The 25,318-nt window shown below is 38.4% G+C and overlaps 2 protein-coding genes across 3 annotated transcripts; one reads left to right on the top strand and one right to left on the bottom strand.

Moving 5' to 3' along the window:
• Positions 1-612: 612 nt before the first annotated feature.
• slc25a44a (solute carrier family 25 member 44a) lies at positions 613-6,168 on the bottom strand. Of its 2 annotated transcripts, none has more exons than XR_014626008.1 (4): positions 5,965-6,168; positions 4,569-5,267; positions 2,580-2,702; positions 613-1,401 (listed from the first exon to the last, which is right to left on the bottom strand). XR_014626008.1 is itself a non-coding variant. In XM_084397242.1 (4 exons), the coding sequence occupies exons 2-4, from the start codon at positions 5,203-5,205 to the stop codon at positions 1,210-1,212; spliced, it is 957 nt and encodes a 318-aa protein (XP_084253368.1). In that variant the 5' UTR covers positions 5,206-5,267; positions 5,965-6,168; the 3' UTR covers positions 613-1,209. The 2 variants fall into 2 exon arrangements, 1 of the variants encoding a protein (XP_084253368.1); XM_084397242.1 differs by having other exon boundaries at positions 2,580-2,707.
• Positions 6,169-6,677: 509 nt separating this feature from the next.
• ireb2 (iron-responsive element binding protein 2) lies at positions 6,678-24,827 on the top strand. Its single transcript, XM_084397121.1, has 21 exons — positions 6,678-6,809; positions 13,472-13,570; positions 13,697-13,862; positions 14,774-14,911; positions 15,169-15,396; positions 15,489-15,558; positions 15,956-16,139; positions 16,237-16,376; positions 16,472-16,643; positions 17,663-17,763; positions 17,982-18,098; positions 18,198-18,357; positions 18,438-18,573; positions 19,568-19,652; positions 19,729-20,010; positions 20,145-20,249; positions 21,365-21,507; positions 21,786-21,933; positions 22,016-22,138; positions 22,271-22,456; positions 23,747-24,827. The coding sequence occupies exons 1-21, from the start codon at positions 6,785-6,787 to the stop codon at positions 23,858-23,860; spliced, it is 2,922 nt and encodes a 973-aa protein (XP_084253247.1). The 5' UTR covers positions 6,678-6,784; the 3' UTR covers positions 23,861-24,827.
• The last annotated feature ends 491 nt before the right edge of the window (positions 24,828-25,318 follow it).

The raw sequence follows: 25,318 nt of genomic DNA, 5'->3' as shown, positions 1-25,318 counted from the left end.
TTGTAAATAAGAACATTTAGTGACCTTTACACACAAAGAACGCGTTTTTCCATGTCCACTGCACAAATTGTCCATAGTTTTTCAATGTAAAGACGCGTTACACCGCCATCTTTAACCGTCGCGCTCGCGTCTTTTGCAGCGTCTCGCGCATGACGAGTCATTCTAAATGTGGCGCTAAAAACGTGTTTCTAGTCAGCGCTTTTTGTTTTGTTTGTCCCACTGACCTGCCTCATGTTATTAACGGCAAAAACGCATTGTGTGAACCGGCCCAAACTCAGGGTTTAAAAACGTACGGTGTGAAATCTCAAAACCTGAATATTCAGAAAATTTCAACAAGTGTTAAAAGTCCATACATGGGCTGCGTCCCAAAAACTTAGGTAGCTGACTTGTTGCCTTGCTGCCTTATCAGGAAATGACTTTGAAGGCGGTTTGCGAACAAAGGGTGCTTGATTTCAGACAAACTTCTGAGGCAGTGTAACAGCTCAATGATCTACAGCAAAATAGAGCGAGCTTTGGTGATAAGCAAATATTTCATTTATACAACTGTAATTTCTCGCTATAACGTACATTTACACACAAACTGACCACCAACCACAACTTTCAGGCACCATCTTTATTTTTTAGCTCAATTGCCACAGAATGGAAAGCACCAGATTGTGGGATATCAAAGGCAGCGAAGGACACATCTATGCTGCCTTCCAAAAATGGATCAGATGAAGGTTTCTCAGGAGACAGGAAGTGAAGCCAACGTTGCATTCGGACGTGTCTTGGTACATTGGAAATCATCCTCCGAAGGCAGCATCTTTAAGATTTCGGACGCAGCCATGTTCTCATTCTTCCTAGCATGTAACAGGTGTGATTATCTCACTTCCTGTCATATGAAGTGAAGGGCACTGCATGAGATTCACAAGAAAGACTCAAATTCACCATGTCAAAAGTATTTTTCACTTAAAAACCTCTGATAAACAAACACATACAGTACCAGGCGAAAAAGACAGATAAGGAGCTCCATGACACCTCGTTACAAAATACTAGTGTGGGCCAAGAGTTCACGGGAACAGATTAAAGGTCACAAAATGTACAAAATCCACGAGAAAGGAAATAGATCTTCACATTTGAGAGTCAGTTATTGCCTGGTCCTTAAAAATGGTGAAAATAATAAAAGGCATCCGTTTAAAAGGCTGAGGTATAGCGTCAGGTGAGTGTTTTTCACCAGTGTCTGCTGTCCACCAGTTCAGGACGCAGACTGAGTCTCTTCAGTGTCTCGTAACCGATGACGATCATGACAGACGTGGGCAAGGAGGAAATGATGCGTGCAGAGAGACCCTTGGTGAGACCCCACGCTCCCTCTTCGGCCAGGAGCTGCTTAAACGTCTCGATCACAGACGAACGACCTTCAACCTGCAAACACACGCACAGTGTATTATCTCACAAAGCTCAAATCTATATTAATCATTTACAATAATTACATGATAATGCATTTTAAAGAGACATATTTTGAAAGACAAGAACAGAACAGTAGAAACAGTACAAAAAACATACGATATGATGACATTACCATAATGATTAACTCTAACCTGAACCTGATGATGATTAACTCTAACCTGAACCTGATGATGATCAACAGTGTGAACTTCATCAGTACACAGAGATCAGGCAGGTTAGTTTATAATAGAGCTCATTTACATATAGAAGTCTTAAAGATACAGTCATTGTGAGGATCAGAAAACAGCACGAAACTTCTGAAATACCTGGACTAACATTATAAATGGACTTTAAAAAAATATATATTTTAAATACATATGACTCAGTGTTATCAAATCAGTTGATATTTCACTGGTTTTGTCCATCCTTCTGTCAGCTGTTAAATTTCAATAAATTACCAAGCAATGCTTAAAGGAGAACTCCGGTCAATTTTAACATTGAGCTCATTTTTTTGTACATTTGGAGTGCTGTCAGTACAGAGAACAATGACAAAAATCGGTTTTTCCTACACCGTGTTATCCTCTTTTTAAAATTTGCACCCTGCTGACTTCAATGGGGCAAGTTTTAAACCTGCTTTTAGGCTCTTAACATCCTTGATGTGTCATTACAAGTGCACAGGTCATGTGAGTGATTCCTTCGGAGTGAACGCGGGTGAATCTGACTGCAGTAGATGTGAAAGAAATATATAAAAAATGATGTTTATTCAGCCAGCGCTCATACCTGTATTTACATCCTGTTTTCGGTCGAAGTCCACAGTAGTCGATTGTCGAGTTCACGCGCGTGATCATAGGTACTAAGCCTATGCGCGTGAACTCGACAATCGACTACTGTGGACTTCGACCGAAAACAGGATGTAAATACAGGTATTTATTGAGTCCTCATCCTTAGGAAGTGCAGCAAAGTTGATTGACAACGTCTCAGCTACAACTACAGTGTTTGAGGGGCCAATGAAGACCATTATGCAAATTTATTAAGTAGGTATGTAACAGGAAGTGAGACTGGAATTGCTGATTTATTACATACTGCATGAAAGTTAATATGGGAAAAAGCATAATAGAGGCACTTCAAAGTGACTGATTTGGCTGTGTTTGTACCTGTACTCTGGCTCGGACCACGTCCATGGGGTTGGTCAGGGTGGAGGCTGTCGCGGCAGCCATCGGTCCCGCCACGGCCTGCAGGAGGAGGTGCGGACAGTCAGCAGGGGCCAGTTTGGAGAGCTGCTCTGGAAACACACACAGTGTGTTTAAATGTTAATAGTAAAAAAAAAGCCTGTTTAAACTTTTTAAGCCATGAATCACAACATTACAAACTTTGTCTGAAAATCAGACAAAAAGAGGTAAAACACTAGACTGTCACATAACAGCTTTAATGAGGGAAAGAACTACAATCCCATGAAGCATTGCTTCATTGCTCTGGCCTTTTTGTTTGCTGAAACTATCTGATTGGTGGAATTTTTTTCCACAGCATCATGGGTAATGTAGTTTTTCAACAGGAATTCCCTTAAAAATATATATGTTAAAATGTGAACTGATGGTTTTAACAAAAACATAAATATTTGTCTGTCTTTAAAGGTTTAGAAGTTATTGTTAAAATATTGCACTGACTAGTTGAATTTAATGCTCTGCCATGACACTTTTAGCTTGATTTTCGACTAGTCGCTGATCATGGCCTATAGAGGGCGCAACAGGATAAGAAATCTTTGAAGTCCACTTTTACGCTGTTTTTATTGTCAACACTGTTCTGTGATTTATCAATGAAATAGTTTAGAAACTGAAAAGTTCTAGTATATATTTCTTAGTAACTAAAACTTTACACAGCTTTACTATTATTAGAGAGACGCTGCCAGGTAGAATTAATTCACACGCAGTCGCTCTCTCACTAAAGCATTCATTCATATAAATATAATCTCTACTGTGCTTCTTTATCTGTATCTGATTTAGAACGAGCAGAAATCTGTGAGGAAAATAACGACCCAAAGACAAAAGAACCGATAAAAATAAGCTGTTATGTTTCTGTGCACAAGGCAACCAGCGTTCGAGTCTCAGCTCGAGGTTCCGGCTTATTTGTTCATTAATGACATCATTGGCGACTAGTCGACGTCGATTCGACTTTAAGGCGAGACACTACAGGTGAATAGGGTAACCTACATTAAGATGAGAAGAAAAAAAATGTATTACAAGTTTTCTGTAATTTAATGTTTAAATGTGCAAATTAGGCAATATCTAATTAAATATGCACTCATTTGCATATAAAACGAAATCTGAGTATTGGATAAAGCCAGGTTAAAAAAAAAAAATGTCATTGTGTTCTCATATTAGATGGGAGATCAGAGGGATTTATGGATATCTACTTTTGTTATCCTGTAAATCAGAAAATACTGTCAATAGCCTTAAAAAATATATTTTCGCCATGTTTTTTGGAGTAAAATGTTATATAAATCAGGCTAGGAATAATATATTTACAAATCCCTCTGTAAATGTCTTCATAATATAACTAGGTACAAGACTGGAAAGTTTGGTGTATATAGGTGCTACTGAAGTGGAGATTTCGGACTTGGAGTGTAAGAGAAAAGTCATTTTGAGAAAACGGGCTTTAAAGATTTATCATCAGCCAATGAGATTGCGCATTCAGCCCTTTTACTTTCACGATTGGTTGCTGATAAAAAGGAAATGACCATATTTGGATCCGGCAGCATTGTACAGGAGAGAGAGAGCTTCCTAACGGTGCATGTGATGACAGGGAGCAGACATCGATCGCGGAGCAGCATGTTGATTAAGAACGCCAACTTTTGTTGAATTTATGAGAAATCTACAGACGCAAACAGACAAAGTGTAGTAAAATAAAGACCCAAATGTGTATTTCTGACTTTTTTTCACCACAAGTCTGAAAGAAGACTGAATTGAAGACAAATATCCAAAAATCTCAAAATTGACCAGTAAAAAAAAAATGTTAATCACAAAATGTCGACTTTCAAAATGTGAAGTCGTTCCCGGAACCCGGCTGTCGCACTCTATTAATTGAACTTAATCTGTTTGGGTCAGGAAAACCATTTCGATGCCTCACTAAATATTTATTTTCTTTACCTCCATAAAAGTGATAAAAGGGCCACCAGACGGCGCTGTTGGGTATGTAGGTGAGCAGTGACGCCACATATCCGCGATAAAACCCCCGAAACCCATCCGTGTGAAAAATCAGAACCACAATGTCTCTGGTCTGACCAAATGTGACTTTGTGTTTGGACGTGGTCATCGCCATCTTGGGTTTGAGTTTGAAGCGTGTGAGCTGACACCCTTGCCCCTGCACCATCAGCTGCTGGGACACCACGTCGATGGGCACCGTGATGCTTTGGGCCACCAGTGACGCCGCTCCGCCCGCCACCAGAGACTTGACCGTGTTGTCGGACGTGTAACAGGACACATATTTCCTTACCAACTCGTAGGTAGTGATGTAGGCCTGACCTGAGATCAGTGTGAACGAGTTGACCATGAACCCTCGGTAAAGGCCACGCGCCCCCTCGGCCTTCAGGATCTTACAGAAGGCGTCGAAGGTGCCGTTATAGAGCGACTTGCCCTTCTGCACCTGCAGTCTGGTGCGGATCAGGGTGAACGGGTAGACGGCGGCCCGCGTGGTCATGGTCATGAAGACGCCCAGCGAGTAGAACTTCCTCTTGTCCAGATCCTCCCATTCGATGATCTGAAGGTTGCGCTTCTGTTGCATCATTGCAGCCGATGACCTCACACACTAAATCACACGCGCACACACTCGCTCCTCTCCCGCATAACCTGAAATGACAAAATCACATAATTTCATACAAGCTGCATGTTTTGTTGCAGATCTGAAGGTACAGAGTTCGAAGGTCATGCCTGGTTATGTTCTGCAGAGATAATGTCTTGACACGTGTAAAAAAAAACAAAAAAAAGTGTATGATATAGAACATCTGAGATGTGAACTATGCATTTTTACAATCCATATATCCATATATATTGATCCATATACATTGCCAGTAATTTAGAGAGTTTTAAGGCATTTCTTATTAATTGCTTTAAGGTTTGAAATAAAAAAATGTAAATGCTGCAAAACATGGAGAAACTTTAACAAATCTACATTTGTGTAGGTAAAACTTGGCCACAATCAATATATTATACACAAAAATTCTATATTTTTGTTGTCCATAAAGACACCAAATTTTAACAATGTGATAGTCAAAGGCAGATATGACATGTTTTGTCTTCAACCACTCATACAATCTGTCCCAAAAGGACTTAACAATCGTACAATGAAAAACATACATTACTATTCTAATTAAACCTTTCTCGTTACTCTTCATTACATGGATAAATGTCACTTATTTCGCCAACTCTCTAGTACTGCGCATGCGCATTACACAATATACCACCTGACACCCCCAGTAAAAAAAATACATCGCCCGTCAGAATTACATGACACTTCATTTGACCTCGCTGACACACAGTAACTCACTCGGTTAGCTCGCCATATCTGCTGTTTCTACATCCAGCGGCCTCAAGCGGAGCTGCGCGGTCCAGTCATGAGATAAATCCGCTATTATGCCTCTAAAAACTGCATTTTCTGTGACCGATCAGTGGCCTGCAGCACCTGATGTAAAGTCATGTCGATCGAACCGAACAACACTTGCTCTGCCACACTTCCGGCGCATACTCAAACGTCACTGACAGGACGAGCGACCGCTGCTGCCTGCTGATTGGTCATTGACACAGGATATTATTTTAAGAAATATGTAATTTTGTCATTTAGCTGCTTGTTTATTGAGATCAAGCCTTGTATTAAAATGCATTGCATTTATACAAAACACTGGACGATTTCTTAAAATAATTTATGAAATGGGAAAAAATGATTTGTAGATATGTACAATCTATCAATATGAATGTAGCATTATTATTGATATTTTTATTTCTTAAATGCCTACTAACACGAACAACAAGATATATATTTTTATACAATTAACAATATTTACATAGTTTAAAAAAATATATGAAAAAGTATGAAAATTGCTACTTGTCTATTGAAAATGATTTTAAGCTATATGTTGTTTAGTGTATATCTAAAAAAAATAATTTAATTAATTAATCATCATAACTAATAGATGTTCTCTTGACATCTATTAAATAACCAAAGTGATGAAGGGTAGCGTTTGTTGATTGGATGGCGATGTGCGAGATGCTTTCAGCTGATTGGACAGCTCTCCAGGGAGGAACTGTTCGCTGGTTGGCTAGCTGTTGTGGCTCGAGCGAGTGGAGTCGTGTTAATATTAGGACTCATCATGGCGCTGGGTTCACCTCAGAACGGTAAGTGCGGTTTTAAATGACAAAAATTAACAATATTCATCTCATTTACGCCCTGACAGAGAAGTATGTAACCGGTTATATGCGAAGTCACAAATGTGTGTCAAAGCAGTCCTCAAATATTCACTTATAAAAGGATGAACGAGTCGGTTTTGTCGTTAGCACTGCGGCTAGCGGCGAGAGAGCGACTGACGTCCAGATCGCGTGCGATTACACGATGCGTCTCACGCGATCTAAACCTGATGTGTGTCAAAACTCAATGAGATGTCCAGCTTGACAGCTTCTGTTTAACACGTCTTTAATGCCCAAAATGTTGTCTAGCCAGGCAGCTTAATAGGAACAATGCACAATCCTATTATGCACGATGCTCGATTATTATGTGTTGTTTACAATAACACACATCTAAGTTAACGTTACCATGGTACTACCATGCTTTTTGGTGTTTCGTTTTTTTGCACATGTAACGTTACTATGGTAATTCCATAGTGTTCTTACTTTAATGTGCTATGTAAATACCACAGTATTCGAATATGGTAATTATTCAGTACCATTATGTGTATTATATCTGATTTGAAGAAGTATTATGATCTAATACAGTCACTATACCATGGTACTGGCACAGAGAACAACGTTTGTAAGGGTAAAGCACAATCTTTGTATTTATTTCTTCACAATTATACAATTACTTGATCTTCTAATGAGGTTCTCTCTGGTGTCAAAGTTTCATAAACGTTAATCTTTTGGGGGGGAACTTTTTAAAAAAAAAGGTGATTCTAGACAAATTATGAATTTTAAAGGGTTAGTTCACCCAAAAATGAAAATTCTGTCATACTCACTCTCATGTCGTTCCAAACCAGTAAGACTTTTGTTCATCTTCGGAACAAAAATGAAGATCTTTTTGGTGAAATCTTAGCGCTTTCTTTCCCTCCATTGACAGTCAATGCAACTACCACTTTCAACCCCCAAGCACCTACCAAGGCCCAGAAATGTAGTAAAGACATCATTAAAGTAATCCATGTGACTTAGGGCTGTGCAATTAATTGAATTTCGATTTCGATTTGGGCTCCCAACGATCACCAAAATATTACAATCGAGTAAAAACAATTATTTTGCCATGTTCTGTTTTGCAAGAACACTCTTATTTTGTCTTGTGTTCTGAATGACACGTGCACTTCCGCCCCTCCCGAAGCCATAAACTCTCTCAGCTTGAATGTTTAAACTGATAAGACTTAAAGTGAAAATAATCAACTTTAGTTACGATGCAATACTGGCCCGATTGTGCAAGTGACGATTCCGTCATGTCCCGACTCCTAAACGCGAGAGTGTAGTTTCGACGCTTGCCTTGTCCAACCCATTTTGAGAGAGTTCGAACACTCACGCGGTTTGTGAAATTGCGTCTTTGCGAATGTTTTAAAATTATAGATTTGATTTTATAATCTTTGTGGATTAATGTAGGCTACTCATACAATCTACTTGCTAAAGTGAATCAGTGTTTGCGGGGGAATTTCCCGCATTATAAGTGGTAGAGCGGCGGGAAAATTTAAATACTTATCTGTTATATTATTTATTTTAATAGTTCAAAAAGTACAATAAATGTTCAAATTTAGATTTTTTTTTAAAGAATTGTTGAAAGGTGTCTTTTTAATAAATGCAACACGTTCCCAAAGTCATGTGAAATCATCGTGTTACATAATCGTGATTTCAATAGTGACCAAAATAATCGTAATTATGATTTTTTTTTTCATAATGGAGCAGCCCTAATGTGACTCCAGTGGTTTAATCTAAAGCAACACAAGTAAAAAAAAACATGATTTACCGCTTTATTTACACATTATTAATCTCCAACGAGCTTCCGCGAGAGCGGACGTTTTTTTGTGAAGGTGCGTAAGAGATTAATATTTTGTAAATAAACTCTGTAAATTATATCTTCTCATGCAAACAAAGCACTTCTGTTGCTTCATAAAAAAATTGAGGTTAAACCACAGTAGGTTAATGCCATTTTTAATGATGTCTTTAATGATACCTTTCTGGGCCTCGAAAGTGGTAGTTGCGAAGACTCAGTGGAGGGACAGAAATCTCTCAGATTTCATCAAAAAGATCTTCATTTGTGTTATGAAGATGAACGAGAGTCTTACGGGTTTGGAACGACATGAGGGTGAGTGATTAATGACAGCATTTTCATTTTTGGGTGAACTGTTTAACCCTTTAAATGAGCCGGTTTGTTGGAATAGCTAAATGTATGAATCTTCAGTGTCTGAAAATGAACTTAGTCTTGAAAAGCAAGTCACAGGTATATACTTTGTGGGAACCCAAATGTCTCCCAAAACCTACATTTTGTGGAAGTGTTTGGAAACTTGGGATTCTGAACACGTTGGGCCTTTTTTAGAGTAACACCTTTTTTTCTTTTTTTTTGTAAATATTATATTTTTCTAATTGATTACACTTCTTCCTCACGCTGACATTATACTAAAATAACATCTAGCTCCAACAATAATAAAAAAAAAAATCTATATATATATAATATAATATAATATATATATATATATATATATATATTAGGGTTGTGCCGATAGACGATAGTATCGTGTATCGACGATAGACAGAGATATCGCCGATGGCAGATGCCTTTGACGATATCAATACGATAATTGGCTCGTTTTCCTATTAATGTATTAAATTATTATTATTATTATTATTATTATTATGAAGCTAGTATAGTTACAATTATATTTGCCTTGCCTAAATTCATAACGACATCACCACATAACCACACTTGCGACATCACATAACCACACATGCGACGTCACCGACGCGCGCGTATGAGGACTCCTCAAAGAAAATATTTTTAAAACAGACTAAAAAAAACTACATCCCACAACGAAATTTAATTGCAAGGTGATCCATTCACAAATTGCCAAGAGTGCTTAACAGACGCATCATTCTTATACAGAGCCAAGATGAAGACGCGGCATCGTTGTTCGTCAGTATTTTGTTTCCATAGCACATTAACAAAATATTTAATGACAGTAAAAACACTAAAAACAGTACAATTACAAAATATTAATTATAATAATAATATCAATAAAATTATATAGGCCGCCTAGGCCTAATAAAGTCTTTAGTTACACGAAGCATCTGTGGAACTCTGCCTGTGAAAATCACAAGCAACTTCAAACTTGTTTAACAAGAAATATATTCTTCTATTTTTTTTCACTGTCAATAATGTAAGTCCACAAGAGAAATATTAAGCCAGTAAATTAAGATGCTGTAGCCTACCGTTATATCCACCGTCGTCTCTGAGAGAACGCGCCGTTAATGCAGTGAAAGCGCAGTCCGTTTCTGCTTTCGTTTTCAGGGAATGAGCGCGTTTACATGCACGTTATTAACTCGATTATGCTGAATAAACTGACAATGCATGTGGTCATGTAAACGGATTAACCCATTTTCCTTTATCAGAGTCAAGTCATAAGTAAGTACCGAACGACTTTTAGATTTTTGCCTCTGATTTCTCCCGGCATTTAAAACCCGCGTTATTTGGGATTATTGAAGTGCGGTGCGCATAAGTGAAGTGCATCCAGACAGAGGCGGACATATCGCAGACTCCGACTCTTTCTTGACCCAATAAATTAAAACGTGTTTTCATGATCTCGTGCAGAAGCAGCCTACAGTCAAAATGCTGCATCTGTAACGGCATGAGAGGATAATGTGTGTCCGTAAATTTCCCGCTGACATGTTGAAATATACAAGAATGGTCAGATACAAGAATGATTAGGATCTTTTTTTTTTTACCTCACTATACCAGGAAATAACCTGATTTAGCCTATTAATAAACACTCCACCTTTGCTAGCAAAATAGAAAAAGATTCTCATTTAAAACGAAGTAATAAAACAAGCAAATTGATGAGTAAATAAGCAAGTTAATAATCAAATAAGTAAGCCCCGCCCCCCTCACGATAATATCGTGTATCGCCGATCTCACAGGCTGACGATAGGACGATATGAAAATGGAGCATATCGCGCAACCCTAATATATATATATATATATATATTATATTATATTATATATATATATAGATTTTTTTTTTATTATTATTGTTTTAATTAGTTTTATTATTGTTTTATTGTTTTAATTTTTTATTATTGTTTTAATATATATTTATTAATTAGTCTTGGCAAAGAAGTCACAAGTATAGGCTATACTTTCAGGGAACCAAATGTCTCCAAAACTGAGAAACTGGGAGGGAACCGTCCTCATAAATGTGCTAGCCTAATTAACGTCGTCTTTAATGTCTGCTGTGGTTTCATTCAGAGCTTTAGGTTGTATAATTATGATGAACTGTGTGCATGTTCGCTCTGATCCTGCTGTAATCTGCTGGTCTGTCAGCGAGAGTGTTGTTTACTTTTCCCACCCAGCATCTTCCGTGTCGTAAATAAAGATCAGGTGTGTTCATTCATATATTATGTGGTGGTTTGTGTTCCTTTGCTGTAGTTTAATCTAAACTCATCTAACCTAATCTAACACGTGCAGCAGGCAGCCAGACGCAGGGTGTGTGTGATAAGTGTGTGTCTGTGCTTGTTCGTCCTCCTCCGCACTGCTGTGCCTGTGCATGAGCTCTAGAGTGTGTTTTATATCATGATTTAGTTTCGTTGTCCTCTCTTGGTTTAGTGAACCGTCACAAACATTTTATTTCTGCATGGATGGAAATTCTTGTCCCTTTTTTTGTAATGTCTTCTGACAGGATACAGATCTCACTGCAAACAGTGCTGGTGTTACTTTGCAGTGAAATTATAACACAACCTGTTTCACTTCTGTGTCTCTATTAGGATTCGTCTGTGGAAGTAATTTGCCTTATATATATATGTGTGTGTGTGTGATATATATTCAACTATTCCAACAACTATATTCCAACAGTGGATGTGTTTTTCAATGCAATACTGGATCTAAACAAAGTCTACCCCAAAAACTCATAGTAAATGGCTTTTTTTTATACACTATTATGATAAAAATACTAACAGTGCTCTGGAAAGTTCTTTGGATTTGGATGATAAAAGCATTTCTGTGTATTTGAACCGGTGACCGGTTCTTTAACAAAAGTTTCAAAGACTTTATTAATGTCCTGAATAACCAAGAGAGCATTGCTTCAAGGCATGAGAACCTTAAAGCACAATCAGGAAATGCAAATACTTGATTTGGAATTGTGTTTGAAATTTGATCATAATATGCATTAATAGATGAACCCATTTCAAAGCTGAACACTGACATTTCACTTTTTACTTTTCTCTTCTTCCAGAGCATTTAGTTTCTGAATGTTTGGTGCATCCCTTATTTGAACATGAATTGGGCTTGTAAGCTCTCAGTACTCACTGCCAACACGAGTAGCACATCTGCAGACTTGTGCCTTAAATGGGAACTTTAAAGGGATACTTCACTTTTTTTGGAAATAGGCTCATTTTACAACTCCCCCAGAGTTAAACAGTTGAGTTTTACCGTTTTCGAATCCATTCAGCCGATCTCCGGGTCTGGCGGTACCACTTTTAGCATAGCTTAGCATAGATCATTGAATCGGACAAGACCATTAGCATCTCTCTAAAAAAAAAATTACCAAAGAGTTTTGATATTTTTCCTATTTAAAACTTGACTTTTCTGTAGTTACATCGTGTACTAAGACCGTACCATGGGTCCAGCAGGCGTAATGATATGACGCAGCGCCTGAAAAAATTGACCCTATAGTCTACCTGACTATTTTCAGGCGCTGCGTCATATCATTACGCCTGCTGGACTCATGGTACGGCAGCAAAGTTTCTTGATTATTACGCAGGAATGAGAGTATAGTTCCTAGCCATATCAGCCTACAAAATCGCAACTTTTCATTTTCCGTCGGTCTTAGTACACGATGTAACTACTGAAGAGTCAAGTTTTAAATAGGAAAAATATCGAAACTCTTTGGTCATTTTTTTGAGAGAGATGCTAATGGTCTTGTCCGATTCAATGATCAATGCTAAGCTATGCTAAAAGTGGTACCGCCAGACCCGGAGATCGGCTGAATGGATTCGAAAAACGGTAAAACTCAACTGTTTAACTCTGGGGGAGTTGTAAAATGAGCCTATTTCCAAAAAAAGTGGAGTATCCCTTTAAGATGTGAAGAGGTGAAGGTCAATGAACACGGTTCAGCGTCCCAATTCACTATCCGTCCTAAATAGATTTCGAAATTAGAATTTGTGTGTCCCAAATCGTAGTATGTTGAAATGAGTATTCCAGAGATACCCGGAGGGTCTGCCTTTTCCGGTGAGATCCAAACAGTGACCGTATGCACATAATTAGCTGCCTGTTAAAGACACGGTTATGACGGAGTAGCATGTCCCAAAGCTTGCCTACTATTCTGCTCAAAAAGTAGCACACTCAAAAGTATATACTTTTTCTTCACAAAAACAGTACATACTTTTAGGGCACAGTAATAAGTAGGCGAATTGGGACGCAGTAACACTCTCTCTGAGTTATATGAGCCCTGCAGGTGTTGGCCCGCTGTCGTCCGATTCTGTTTGGTTGTTGCAGGACAAACTCGAATCCAGAGTTTAAGACGCACAAGCCATTCTTTTCCTTCTCTGTTGCACAAATGTATCAGCTCGTTCTCAAAATGCTTAATAAAGGCTTTTATTCTCTACAGAACATCCGTTTGGCGATTTGATCGACACTCTCCGGAGCGAGCAGTATGAAGAGCTGAGGTATTTCAACCCACAGAAGCTCAGCAATGATGCCAGATATGGTGAGTTAGGGTCTAATTCATGCATAGATACAACTGACATCACTTCTAAGAACATGTAATCAAACTCAAGTTCAGATGTACAAAGTAAAGTCCTGCAAAAGCACTAACTGGCTCTTTTTCTTGTAGAGAAACTGCCGTTCTGTATGCGGGTTCTCCTGGAGTCCGCCATTCGGAAGTGTGACGGGTTCTACGTAAAGACAGAGGATGTCTCTAATATTTTGGACTGGCAAACGCAGCAGAACCTGGCCGAGGTGGTGTTCTCGCCCGCCAGGGTTCTGCTGCAGGATTTTACGTGAGTTATCGACAAGGGATACACGATTTGTGGGAAAGAAATCAAACTGGGATTTTTTTTTTTTAATGATCATTTAGATTTAGAAAAATAAATAAATCCAGGTTTAAGAATATATATATTCTGCGCATATATTTAATTCAGTTGCAGTCTTTGCAATTTGATGACAACACTAAGCCATATTGTGATTTCAGCTTTAATTTGATTAATCGGGCAGCCCTTAAAGGGTAACTCTCGCCAAAATGCAACCTAGCGTCTTTTTGTTAATCTACCCGAGGCAAACTTTCGTTTAAAAGCATGATTAGAATGGAAACGCCACTTTTAAGTTGGACCGTATTTTCGTTTTCGGTCAAAATGCCTTTTGAATGGGAGAGCTAGGGGCACTACTATGATAGCATCAAAAATCGCTATTTCTAAAACACTAAGAAGGCTCGACACAACATAAAACTGTGCTCGAAGTATCACCAGGGGCTCTACACATGAACTCCAGCTTTGAGAACATTGTTTGTGTACACAGAGTTTACTAAAAAGAACGATTTCGAACAACTCACTGCAGCTCACGGCATATTGACAGTCAAAAATAGTCGATCTCCGAATGCAACGTAACAGGGAGGAGAGTAAAGATGGAAAGCTCCTAAAGCTTAGTTCCATATAAATTCACAGATAATGTGTTGTTTTGTCGTTAGTGAAAATCAATATTGACCTTGTATTTGAAAAAGGATCCTCATATAAGAAACAATACTAAAATTCAGAGTCAGTTCATTCACATTCGGAGGTCGACTATTAAACGAAAGTTTGCCTCGGGTAGATTAACAAAAAGACCCTAGGTTGCATTTTGGCGACAGTTATCCTTTAACAACATCTTGTTCATAAAGTTGGATATGTCCTGATGCCTCCATTGTGTGTGTTCACAGGGGAATTCCTGCTATGGTGGATCTGGCAGCCATGAGAGATGCTTTAGCTAAACAGGGGGTTGATCCAAACCTGGTGAACCCCAGATGCCCCACAGACCTCATCGTAGATCATTCGCTGCAGATTGACTACAGCAAATGGTGAGAGTGAACGCATGGGCAAGAGAAAGGATTAAAGCAGTATTTATGTTTAAAAACCCAATAATTACAGCATTAGCATAAACAATGATTATGCCCAGAAGTCCTAATGTACACAGTAATTAGGGTGGTGATGTATTGTGCTTCAGTTTTTTTTTTTATGTAAACGGTCTCATTTTATGAACTTAACCGGGCAAGATGCAACAAGTTTTCACTGTCAAGTGACAAAATCACTAACAACGGTTTACCTCATTTCTCAGTGGCATCCAGAGCCCTTCAATCCCGGTGGATGAGAGTCAAGGTGCCGCTGTCAGATCTCCTGCCGGTCGACCATCCCCACGAGGGAGTCACTGTACAGGTCAACGCCCGGGTCATCGGGGCGGCTGCAGTAAAACCTCCTGCTCTGACGCCCCCAGTGGCAAAACCGCAGCAGTACAGATAGAAAACACACCCCTCCTGTGCCCCTTCCACCTGCAGCCCGTGTCAGAGTACGTCTACACCTCGCACACACACTAATACACGCTCTCACATTGCTCTGTTTGCTCTCTCTGATGTGCTGATGTCTGTCTGACGCACACAGGCCTGAAACTATGATCAGGAATCAAGAGATGGAGCTAACCAGAAACAAAGAGAGGCTGGAGTTCTTTAAGGTGAGTTTTCAGATCTCTCTGTGACTTTATATCTACACAAAGACAACATAACATGCCATGCTGTTTTCAACATTTGCAATAATAAGAGGAAATGTTTCACGAGCAGCAAATCAGCATGATTTGATCATGTGACACTGAAGACTGGAGTAATGATGCTGAAAATTCAGCTTTGATCACAGGAATAAATGACATTTTAAAAGATATTCAAATAGAAAACAGCTATTTTAAATTGTAATAATATTTCACAATATTACTGTTTTTACTGTTTTTGATCAAATAAATGCAGCCTTGGTAAGCATAAGAGACTTCTTTCAAAAATATTCAAAAGTCCTACAGACCACAAACCTTTGAACGGTAGTGCAAGTCTTGAGTTTGTGACTGTTCTCTCTCTCTCCAGTGGTGTTCAAAAGCCTTCAAAAACATCAACGTGGTTCCTCCAGACATCAACACAGTGCATCAGGTGAACCTAGAGTACCTGTGTCAGGTGGTACAGGAAGGGGAGGGGTTTATTTATCCAGACAGCGTGGTGGGAACGGACTCCCACACCACCATGATCAACGGCCTCGGGATCCTGGGCTGGGGTGAGCACGATGTCACTTAGTTACTGTTATTATTAGTGAAATCTTCTGTTTTGTTTACCTCACGATGTCTCTCTCTCTCTCTCATGCTCTCTTTCAGGAGTTGGAGGTATTGAATCCGAGGCGGTCATGTTAGGTCAGCCAGTGTCTTTGACTTTGCCACAGGTTGTCGGCTGTAAACTCGTGGGGACCATCAGTCCTCTGGCAACGTCCATTGATATAGTACTGGGCATTACTAAGGTACAGCGAGGTCCTTGTGTCCCTAAATGTATGACATCTTCAGTGAGTTTGCATCTGAAGAAATAACATATTAACATCTGATCTTTGCGTTTCAGCATCTGCGTCAGGCGGGGATCGACGGGAAGTTTGTGGAGTTCTTCGGGCCTGGTGTACAGCAGCTCTCGGCTCCCGATCGGACCACTATCGCTAACATGTGCCCGGAGTACAGCGCCACCGTGAGCTTCTTTCCTGTGGATGACATCACCCTGCAGCACTTTAAACACACCAGTATGGACCGCTCTTTGTACTTAAGACTTAAAAGACTAAAGTGATATTAAAGGATTAGTTCACCCCAAAATGAAAATTTCTTAATAATTTACTCACCCCAATCCCATCCAAGATATCCATGTCTTTCTTTCCTCAGTGGGAGAGAAATTATGTTTTTTGAGGAAAACATTTCTGGATTTTTCTTCTAACAATGGACTTCATTGGTTACCATCGTTTTTAAGTCCAAATCAATGCAGTTTCAAAAGTCTTTGAAGTGTTTAAACGGGCTGTACTCGATCACAGCTGAAGAAGAGGTTGTTATCTAGTGAAACGATAGGTCATTTTAAAAAAAATATATAATTTATAGACTTTTTACCTTCAATAGTTCGGATTGAGCTGATCAACAAACGGACAGGGAACTACGTCATCACGTTGAAAGGTCACGCCTGCGCCGGCAGAAGTACCGCCCCACTGTTTACAATGCGACCGTACGTAGGAGGATAGTTCAAATAGTATTGTTTGCTATTATATATATAGTAATAGTATTCAATGAATATGAATGGTATATGAATAACATTCTGATGAATATGAATAGTAGTTCAAATAGTATTGCCGGCGCCGGCGTGACCTTTCAACGTGATGACGTAGTTCCCTGTCCGTTTGTTGATCAGCTCAATTCAAACTATTGAAGGTAAAAAGTCTATAAATTATTAAAATAAAAATATAAATGACCTATCGTTTCACTAGATAACAACCTCTTCTTCAGCTGTGATCGCGTACAGCCCGTTTAAACACTTCAGAGACTTTTGAAACTGCATTGATTTGGACTTAAAAACGATGGTAACCAATGAAGTCCATTGTTAGAAGAAAAATCCAGAAATGTTTTCCTCAAAAAACATAATTTCTCTCCCACTGAGGAAAGAAAGACATGGATATCTTGGATGGCATTGGGGTGAGTAAATTATTAGGAAATTTCCATTTTGGGGTGAACTAATCCTTTAAGGGTGTAATTTGACGCAAAAATGTTTTTTTCTGATCAGTCTGCAGTGAGGAGAAGCTTGTGGTTTTAGAAGACTACCTGAAGGCTATCAAACTCTTCAGAACCTACGATGAACAATCAGAAGAGCCACAGTATTCAGAGGTTGGTTCATTTATTTTTTTTATGAACATTTCTGTCACTTTTGATCAATTAAATGCGTCCTTACTGATTAAAAGAAATCTCAAAACTTTTGAAAGGTAGTGTAAATCATTGAGGAACCTTCACGTGAAATATGTAACCAAAAGACCAATATAAAAGTATATCCCCCATAAAACTTCATAGGTCAGTTGTTAACAAATGTGATGTGGTTGGTGTCGTAGGTCATCGAGATGAACCTGAGCTCCATTGTGCCTCATGTCAGTGGACCCAAACGGCCACAGGATCGAGTCGCCGTGACTTGCATGAAGGAAGACTTTATTAACTGCCTGAATGAAAAGGTGAATGCACATATTAGCACACACAAAAAAAAGTATTTGTCAATTAAGTAATCGTACCAAGTTGCTAGCTGAGTTTGTTTTTTTGTGCCATCCATGTAGGTGGGTTTCAAGGGCTTCCACATATCCAAAGACAAGCAGGCAACTCTGGTCCCGTTCCTGCACGAGGGCGCTGAGTACAACCTGGCACACGGATCCGTCGTCATCGCTGCTATCATCAGCTGCACCAACAACTGCAACCCGTCCGTCATGCTGGCCGCAGGTCAGACGTCAAGACATCTGCAGATCTGATGTGAGCTGTTTGCACGGTGCATCTCACGTGTATGTTTGTGTTTTGTTCAGGTCTACTGGCGAAGAAAGCCGTCGAGGCTGGTCTGACAGTAAAACCGTACATCAGGACCAGTCTGGTGCCCGGCAGTGGAACCGTCACACATTACCTGAACACCAGCGGAGTCCTGCCCTTCCTCAAGAAACTCGGGTACACACACCATACACACAATATTAGATGCACATATTTGAGCACACCAGGGTTATTATTGGTAACAAAAACGAAAGATGTAGTAAAAAAGTATTTAATTATATATGAATAAATTGTATGTAATTGTAAAACGTATATTTGAAACATTTCTTTAGAATTTTTTTATATATTTTTAATATTTATTTAATACATTTTATTTAATTTGCTTTTTGTAGGTTTTTTGTTCTTTTGTGTTCTAATTCTATAATATATATAAAAATAAATAATAAATATATTTTATATTATGTCATAATCACACTCTCTATATGTGTATATATATATATATATATATATATATATATATATATATATATATATATATATATATATATATATATATATATATATATATATATATGGGGATATTCTGGGGATATCTAATTTGATTTTATCAATAAATTCCACTAGAAACAAACCTTGTTGTATTATTTTAATTTAATACTGTGAAGCTGCTTTGATACAATCTGTATTGTGAAAAGCGCTATACAAATATACTTGACTTGACTATATATATATATAATGTGTATTATTAAAATACGTATTATATCATTTATTTTATATATATATAATTTTTTTTTTTTTTTTTTTTATTTAATATTTATCAGGAAACAGAAATAAAAATATGAAAAGTAAATTAAGTGTATTAAGTATTTATAAGTACAATTTATAAATAAAATAAAAATCATTAACGACAGCTATTACTAAAACAAAAAATAGCACTGACATTTAAAAATATATTTATAATAAATAAAATGAGTAATAGAAATATTTTAATATCACATTTATTACTATTCAAAATATATATAAAACAATTTCATTAAATAATAAGAAGTAAAGAAAATGAAATAAATAATAGTGAAATTATAATAGCCTTTATGATAGCCTTGTTTCACATAAACACACTAACAATTGTCTAAATAATGACCTATGCATGTTTTTCGATCGTGGGTTTCAGGTTTGAGGTGGCGGGTTATGGATGTGCAACGTGTGTGGGCAACACAGCACCTTTACCTGAGAATGTGGTAGACGCCATTAAACAGGTGAGACCGAACTCTCATGTGGCCTCTTTCTATCTGAGCATCTGCATCCTAATCTGAGCTGTTTGCTCGTGTGCAGGGGGATTTGGTGGCGTGTGGCGTTCTGTCTGGGAACAGGCACTTAGAAGGACGTCTGTGTGACTGCGTTCGGGCGAATTATTTGGCCTCACCCCCGCTGGTGGTGGCGTATGCGATCGCAGGCACAGTCAGCATCAACTTTGAGACAGAACCGGTAGGAGTGAACGCCGAGGGGAAGGACGTGTATCTGCGCGATATCTGGCCATCCAAAGAGGAGGTGAACCACACAGAGGAGAACATCGTCATCGCCTCCATGTTCAAAGAGCTGAAGATCCGGATGGAGGTGTGAGGAGTTTCATAGCACATTTTCTTCAGAAGATATAACAAAAGGATTCATTTGAATTGATTGATTCACTGAATCTGTTGAATCATTAGAATCTTATGTTAATACCAGCTGATTTGTGTGGTCGTCTGCAGAAAGGAAGTACGTTCTGGAACAGTTTGGACTCTGCCGAATCTGCCCTCTTCCCATGGGATCCCAAATCCACCTACATCCGCTGTCCGTCCTTCTTCAGCAAACTGGTGAGTGTCATCCAGTGTTATTTTAGCGTTATTTGTATACTATTACTAGGGCTGGGAAAAAAATAAAGATTTCTCGATTTTAATCGATTCTCATTTTTACGAAACGATATCGATTCTTAAATCCCAAGAATCGATTAGTCATCCTGTTTTCAGTTGATGAATGAATGGAACATTGTAGCGCGCATCCCATCCAATAAATTGCAATAATCTTTGTGCTTTGTTATTATTGATATGAAACAAAGTCTCAGATTTCAAATTACGTCCATTTTCTTACGAAATTCAAAAACATAATTACCGTTTTGGCGCTGTGGCGTGAGATCGCTCTGGCCCGCGCGGCTCAAGAGAAGCACATAATCTTCTCTTCCGCCTTAATAATTTACTTACAACTTATCGAAATCCGTATAATGTGACATGGAATCGCTCAATCAGTGTTTCAACCGTGGAAAGACGTTAGTAAACAATGATAGTCATGTAACGTCACATTTACCTCAGAAAAAACATATCCAGTGACCATAAACTCAGCAAGAAAAATGAACTCTAGAGAGGAGCATTTTGTTAAATATATGCACCATATTACATATTCATTATAATTTTTAATGTTCTTCAATATTTAATGCATGTTTGAATAAATGTGGAAAGTTTTTTTATGACAGCCACCATTTACATTTTTTTATAATTTCATATAACTTTATTATTATAAAAATAAATAAAAGTGTATTTTAAGTGTTTGTATAGGCTACAAATCAGTTCATTTTTACCTTTAATATTATAGTAGGCTAATGAAGCCTACAGGCTACAACTGACTCCCATAGTTTACAATAATAGTTTGCAATGTATTGTACCTGATATCCAAAATAAACAATATTGAATCGAATCGAATCGTAATCGAAATCTGATCTTATTTTATTTTAGTTAGTTGCCAAGCCAGCATTTCTCACTTTCATTTAAGTTTTTGAAGTTAAGGTTTTTCATCTAAGATATATAAATATACATTTTTTTTATCATCATTTTTATTTAACAATAACAACACGTGTCATTCAGATGCGGCTCTCCCCAAGCCTCACATTTCCACTGTATTTCAACATTAACGCGGCCTCTGTTTCTCTTCGTCTCAGACTAAAGAGGTGTGCGCCCCTCAGTCCATTGACAGCGCGTACCCGCTCCTCTTTCTGGGTGATAAAGTAACGACCGATCACATTTCTCCTGCGGGAAGCATCGCAAGAGTCAGTGCTGCTGCCAAATACCTGCAGAGCAAACGGTAACATGAGTTTTTCTATGTTTTGCTTTTTTGTTAACTGTTTCTTTTCAATATGCTTCACATATTTGTCCGTAAAATCATTTTAGACTCTGTGAGTGAGTGTCACAAGATTTAGAAGTCAGATTTATTATTGTGAATTAGTTCATTTGAGCGATTTGTTTCATCAGGTCAGTGTTCCCAGAACTGTAGTATAACTGCTTTTTATTACTATGTTGATAAATATTATGATATAAAGATGATCAGATACTAAGTCCAGTTCCTCTGTATGTTTGACTCAGTTTGACGCCTCGTGAGTTTAATTCTTATGGCGCACGGAGAGGAAATGATGCCGTGATGACTCGAGGAACATTTGCCAGCATTAAGCTTCAAAACCGTCTCATCGGGAAGACCGGACCCAAAACACTGCACATTCCATCAGGACAAACGGTTAGTGTCCAGACTGAACCGGCTTTAACATGATTCCTTCTGACTCTGAACTCATGGTTTGATTTGTGTTGTCCCATCACAGCTGGATGTGTTTGAAGCTGCTGAACGCTATCAGAGAGATGGAGTTCCCCTCATCATCCTGGCAGGAAAAGAGTACGGCTCCGGGAGCTCACGCGACTGGGCCGCCAAAGGACCTTATTTACTGGTACTGTACCCATAATCCTCTTCCCCGATGAGTTACCTTGAAATTCCTCAAAATGACTTTTTGTCAAAAAATCCACAATTTCCTGTGATTCGTTCACCATAAACACTGATCTTACTGACTGTCTTGTCTCAGGGGGTGCGTGCAGTGATAGCTGAGAGCTTTGAGAAGATCCATAAGAATCATTTGGTAGGGATGGGAATCGCTCCGCTGCAGTTCCTGCCGGGACAGAATGCCGACTCGCTTGAGCTGTGTGGAAAAGAGCGATTCACCATTAACATCCCACAGGAGCTCACGCCCCGACATCAGCTCACAGTACAGGTAGAGCGACTCACAGCAGACTAAACATCACTTCTCTTTAGCATTTCCAAACAGTGGAACCAGTGGAGTCTGATTCATGAACAAATTACTCTTATGAACTGGTTATTTTTAGTGAATCAAAAACATACAGCACAACCTGTGTAGTCTGATTCACGAACAAATGACTCTTATAAACCAGTTCTTTATAGTGAATCAAAAGCAGGCAGCACTGTAATCAGATTTACAAACAGATGAATCTTGACTCTTATGAACCGGTTCTTTTTAGTGAATCAAAAACATACAGCACAACCTGTGTAGTCTGATTCATGAACAAATGACTCTTATGAACCAGTTCTTTATAGTGAATCAAAAGCAGGCAGCACAGGCACTATAATCAGGTTTACAAACAGATGAATCTAGACTCTTATGAACCGGTTCTTTTTAGTGAATCAAAAGCAGGCAGCACAGGCACTGTAATCAGGTTTACAAACAGATGAATCTTGACTCTTATGAACCGGTTCTTTTTAGTGAATCAAAAGCAGGCAGCACAGGCACTGTAATCAGATTTACAAACAGATGAATCTAGACTCTTATGAACCGGTTCTTTTTAGTGAATCAAAAACATACAGCACAACCCGTGTAGTCTGATTCACAAAAAAATGACTCTTATGAACTGGTTATTTTTAGTGAATCAAAAAACATACAGCACAACCTGTGTAGTCTGATTCACGAACAAATGACTCTTATGAACTAGTTATTTTGAATGAATCAAAAACATACAGCACAACCTGTGTAGTCTGATTCATGAACAAATGACTCTTATGAACCAGTTCTTTTTAGTGAATCAAAAGCAGGCAGCACAGGCACTGTAATCAGATTTACAAACAGATGAATCTTGACTCTTATGAACCGGTTCTTTTTAGTGAATCAAAAGCAGGCAGCACAACCAGTGTAGGTCAAACAAAAGACTGGTCCTTTTAAATGAATCATTCATATAGACTCACTAACTCATCAGTTAAATGAATAGCTCTAGAGTTACATCGTTTGGACTCTGTGCTATTAATGCTGTCATTATTAGAATTAATATTTTGTTTTTTATTAGTTAGACATTTCCCATATAATTTATAGCAATAGCTAAGAGAGAATTAACTGTATATGTAAGCAAAATGGCCATTATTTAATAAAATATAATCAAATTGAACCAAGAGCTTGTGAATTGAAATTTGTCCTACTCTTAAGCTGCAATTTGCCTTTGAATGCATGTGTTTTGTCCATGTGACATCTAATGTTTTTGTCTTCTTTCGTTTCCAGACGAGCACTGGGAAGACTTTCAGTGTCATGGCTCTTTTCGAGAACGATATGGATGTGGCATTTTTCCGACACGGAGGCATCCTGAAGTACGTAGCTCGTTCTCTGCTGCTGTAGCACAATCAGACTCACCCGGTGGACCTCTGATCAGCACAGCGCCACCCAGAGGCCTTCAGGAGGTCTTATGAACTCAGAACGCTGTGCCTCTTGTTTTACAGAATCCTCCCGTCTCGGGGGATGTCATTATTTTGCACTTAAAGCAACAAATGTCCAACATTTCTCTCCAAATCATTCTCTCCACGCCCAGACACGCGATTGGTCACCCGACAAGGCGTATTTTTTGTGTCTAGATGTGGAGCGTGAACTTTGGTAGGTTTGATTTGGGCATTTCATATTGCAGTGCCTGCAACACGTGTCAAGGAACTGTTCTTCTAAACTGAGCTTTTCAGTCCGTGTGAAACTCTGGACGCAAAGACCGCACGATGACCTCACAGCCAATGGAGGCTTCGCTCTTGTTTCATGGTGCTGTTTTTTGACACGGGCACTTTTGACGGGAGTGTAAGTGTCCACACATTCAAAGCTTTCCAGCCCACTGTTGTTTCTTGATTTCCCAGCTTTTGTTTCTGTATGAACGTCCACATTATTTCCGTCACAACAACAAAAAGCACTCTTGGTTTTGATCCGATCCAGTAAAAATATCCGTTTATTTATTATGATCGTCCATTTAGTGTCGTCTTTTACTGGGATTGTGAGTGACAATAATGACTAAAACATTAAAGAAGTTGCTTTTTAATGACATCTGATGGAGCCCCGAAATGTATGTTCAGCCATAAACATCATAAGATATATATATTAATCTGAGCTCACATTAGAGAGTGAACAATGAGTGGTTTTTGGTTCTGTCACAGTGCTGTTTGCCTTGTTACGATGTTTGGCTTCAGTCCTTGTGTTCTGTATGTATAGACAGTATGCAAATTCTTAGCACAGGGGTGAATGATGCAGTAAAAAAAAAAAAAAAAAATCTTTTCTTGGATTATGCTGTTATTGTAAATAATTTTTAATAAATAATGACATCAGCATGCTGAGATTGTCTTTTCTGCTTTTATAATACCATAAGTTGTCACCCTTTAATGACATACATTTCACTTAATATACATTTTTTAAATATTCATAATTTGTGCATTGCTAAAAATTCATGGTAATGAAGCCTCCCTTACACTGGGGGCGCTGTGGAAAGAGTCATTTCTGTAGGGTGTAGAGCATGTTCAATCTAGTTGTGCCACTCTCATCAGCACAAAGCACCTGGAAACTGGCAATAATGTGTGTGTTTCAATAACTAATGCGCACTTTTGGCCCCGGTGAACATAAAATAAAATACATTTCACACTTTCACTAGTTTAATTTGTCTTTCATTTGTCTAACAATGTCCATTAGTGAATATACATCCCGCACAGAAAAGCTTCCACATTTCTACAATGTAAATATCAGAAAAATTACTAGTCACATATTTAAATTGTCTGTTTAGTTTACTCTGCTTAGAAGATCATCGTTTTATTCAAATAATATACTATGAGG

This window comes from Rutilus rutilus (assembly GCF_951802725.1).
Source record: "Rutilus rutilus genome assembly, chromosome: 23".
NCBI classification, from domain to species: Eukaryota; Metazoa; Chordata; class Actinopteri; order Cypriniformes; family Leuciscidae; genus Rutilus; species Rutilus rutilus.
Note: the sequence above shows the minus strand (reverse complement) of the source record. Positions and strands in the feature narration are given on the sequence as shown.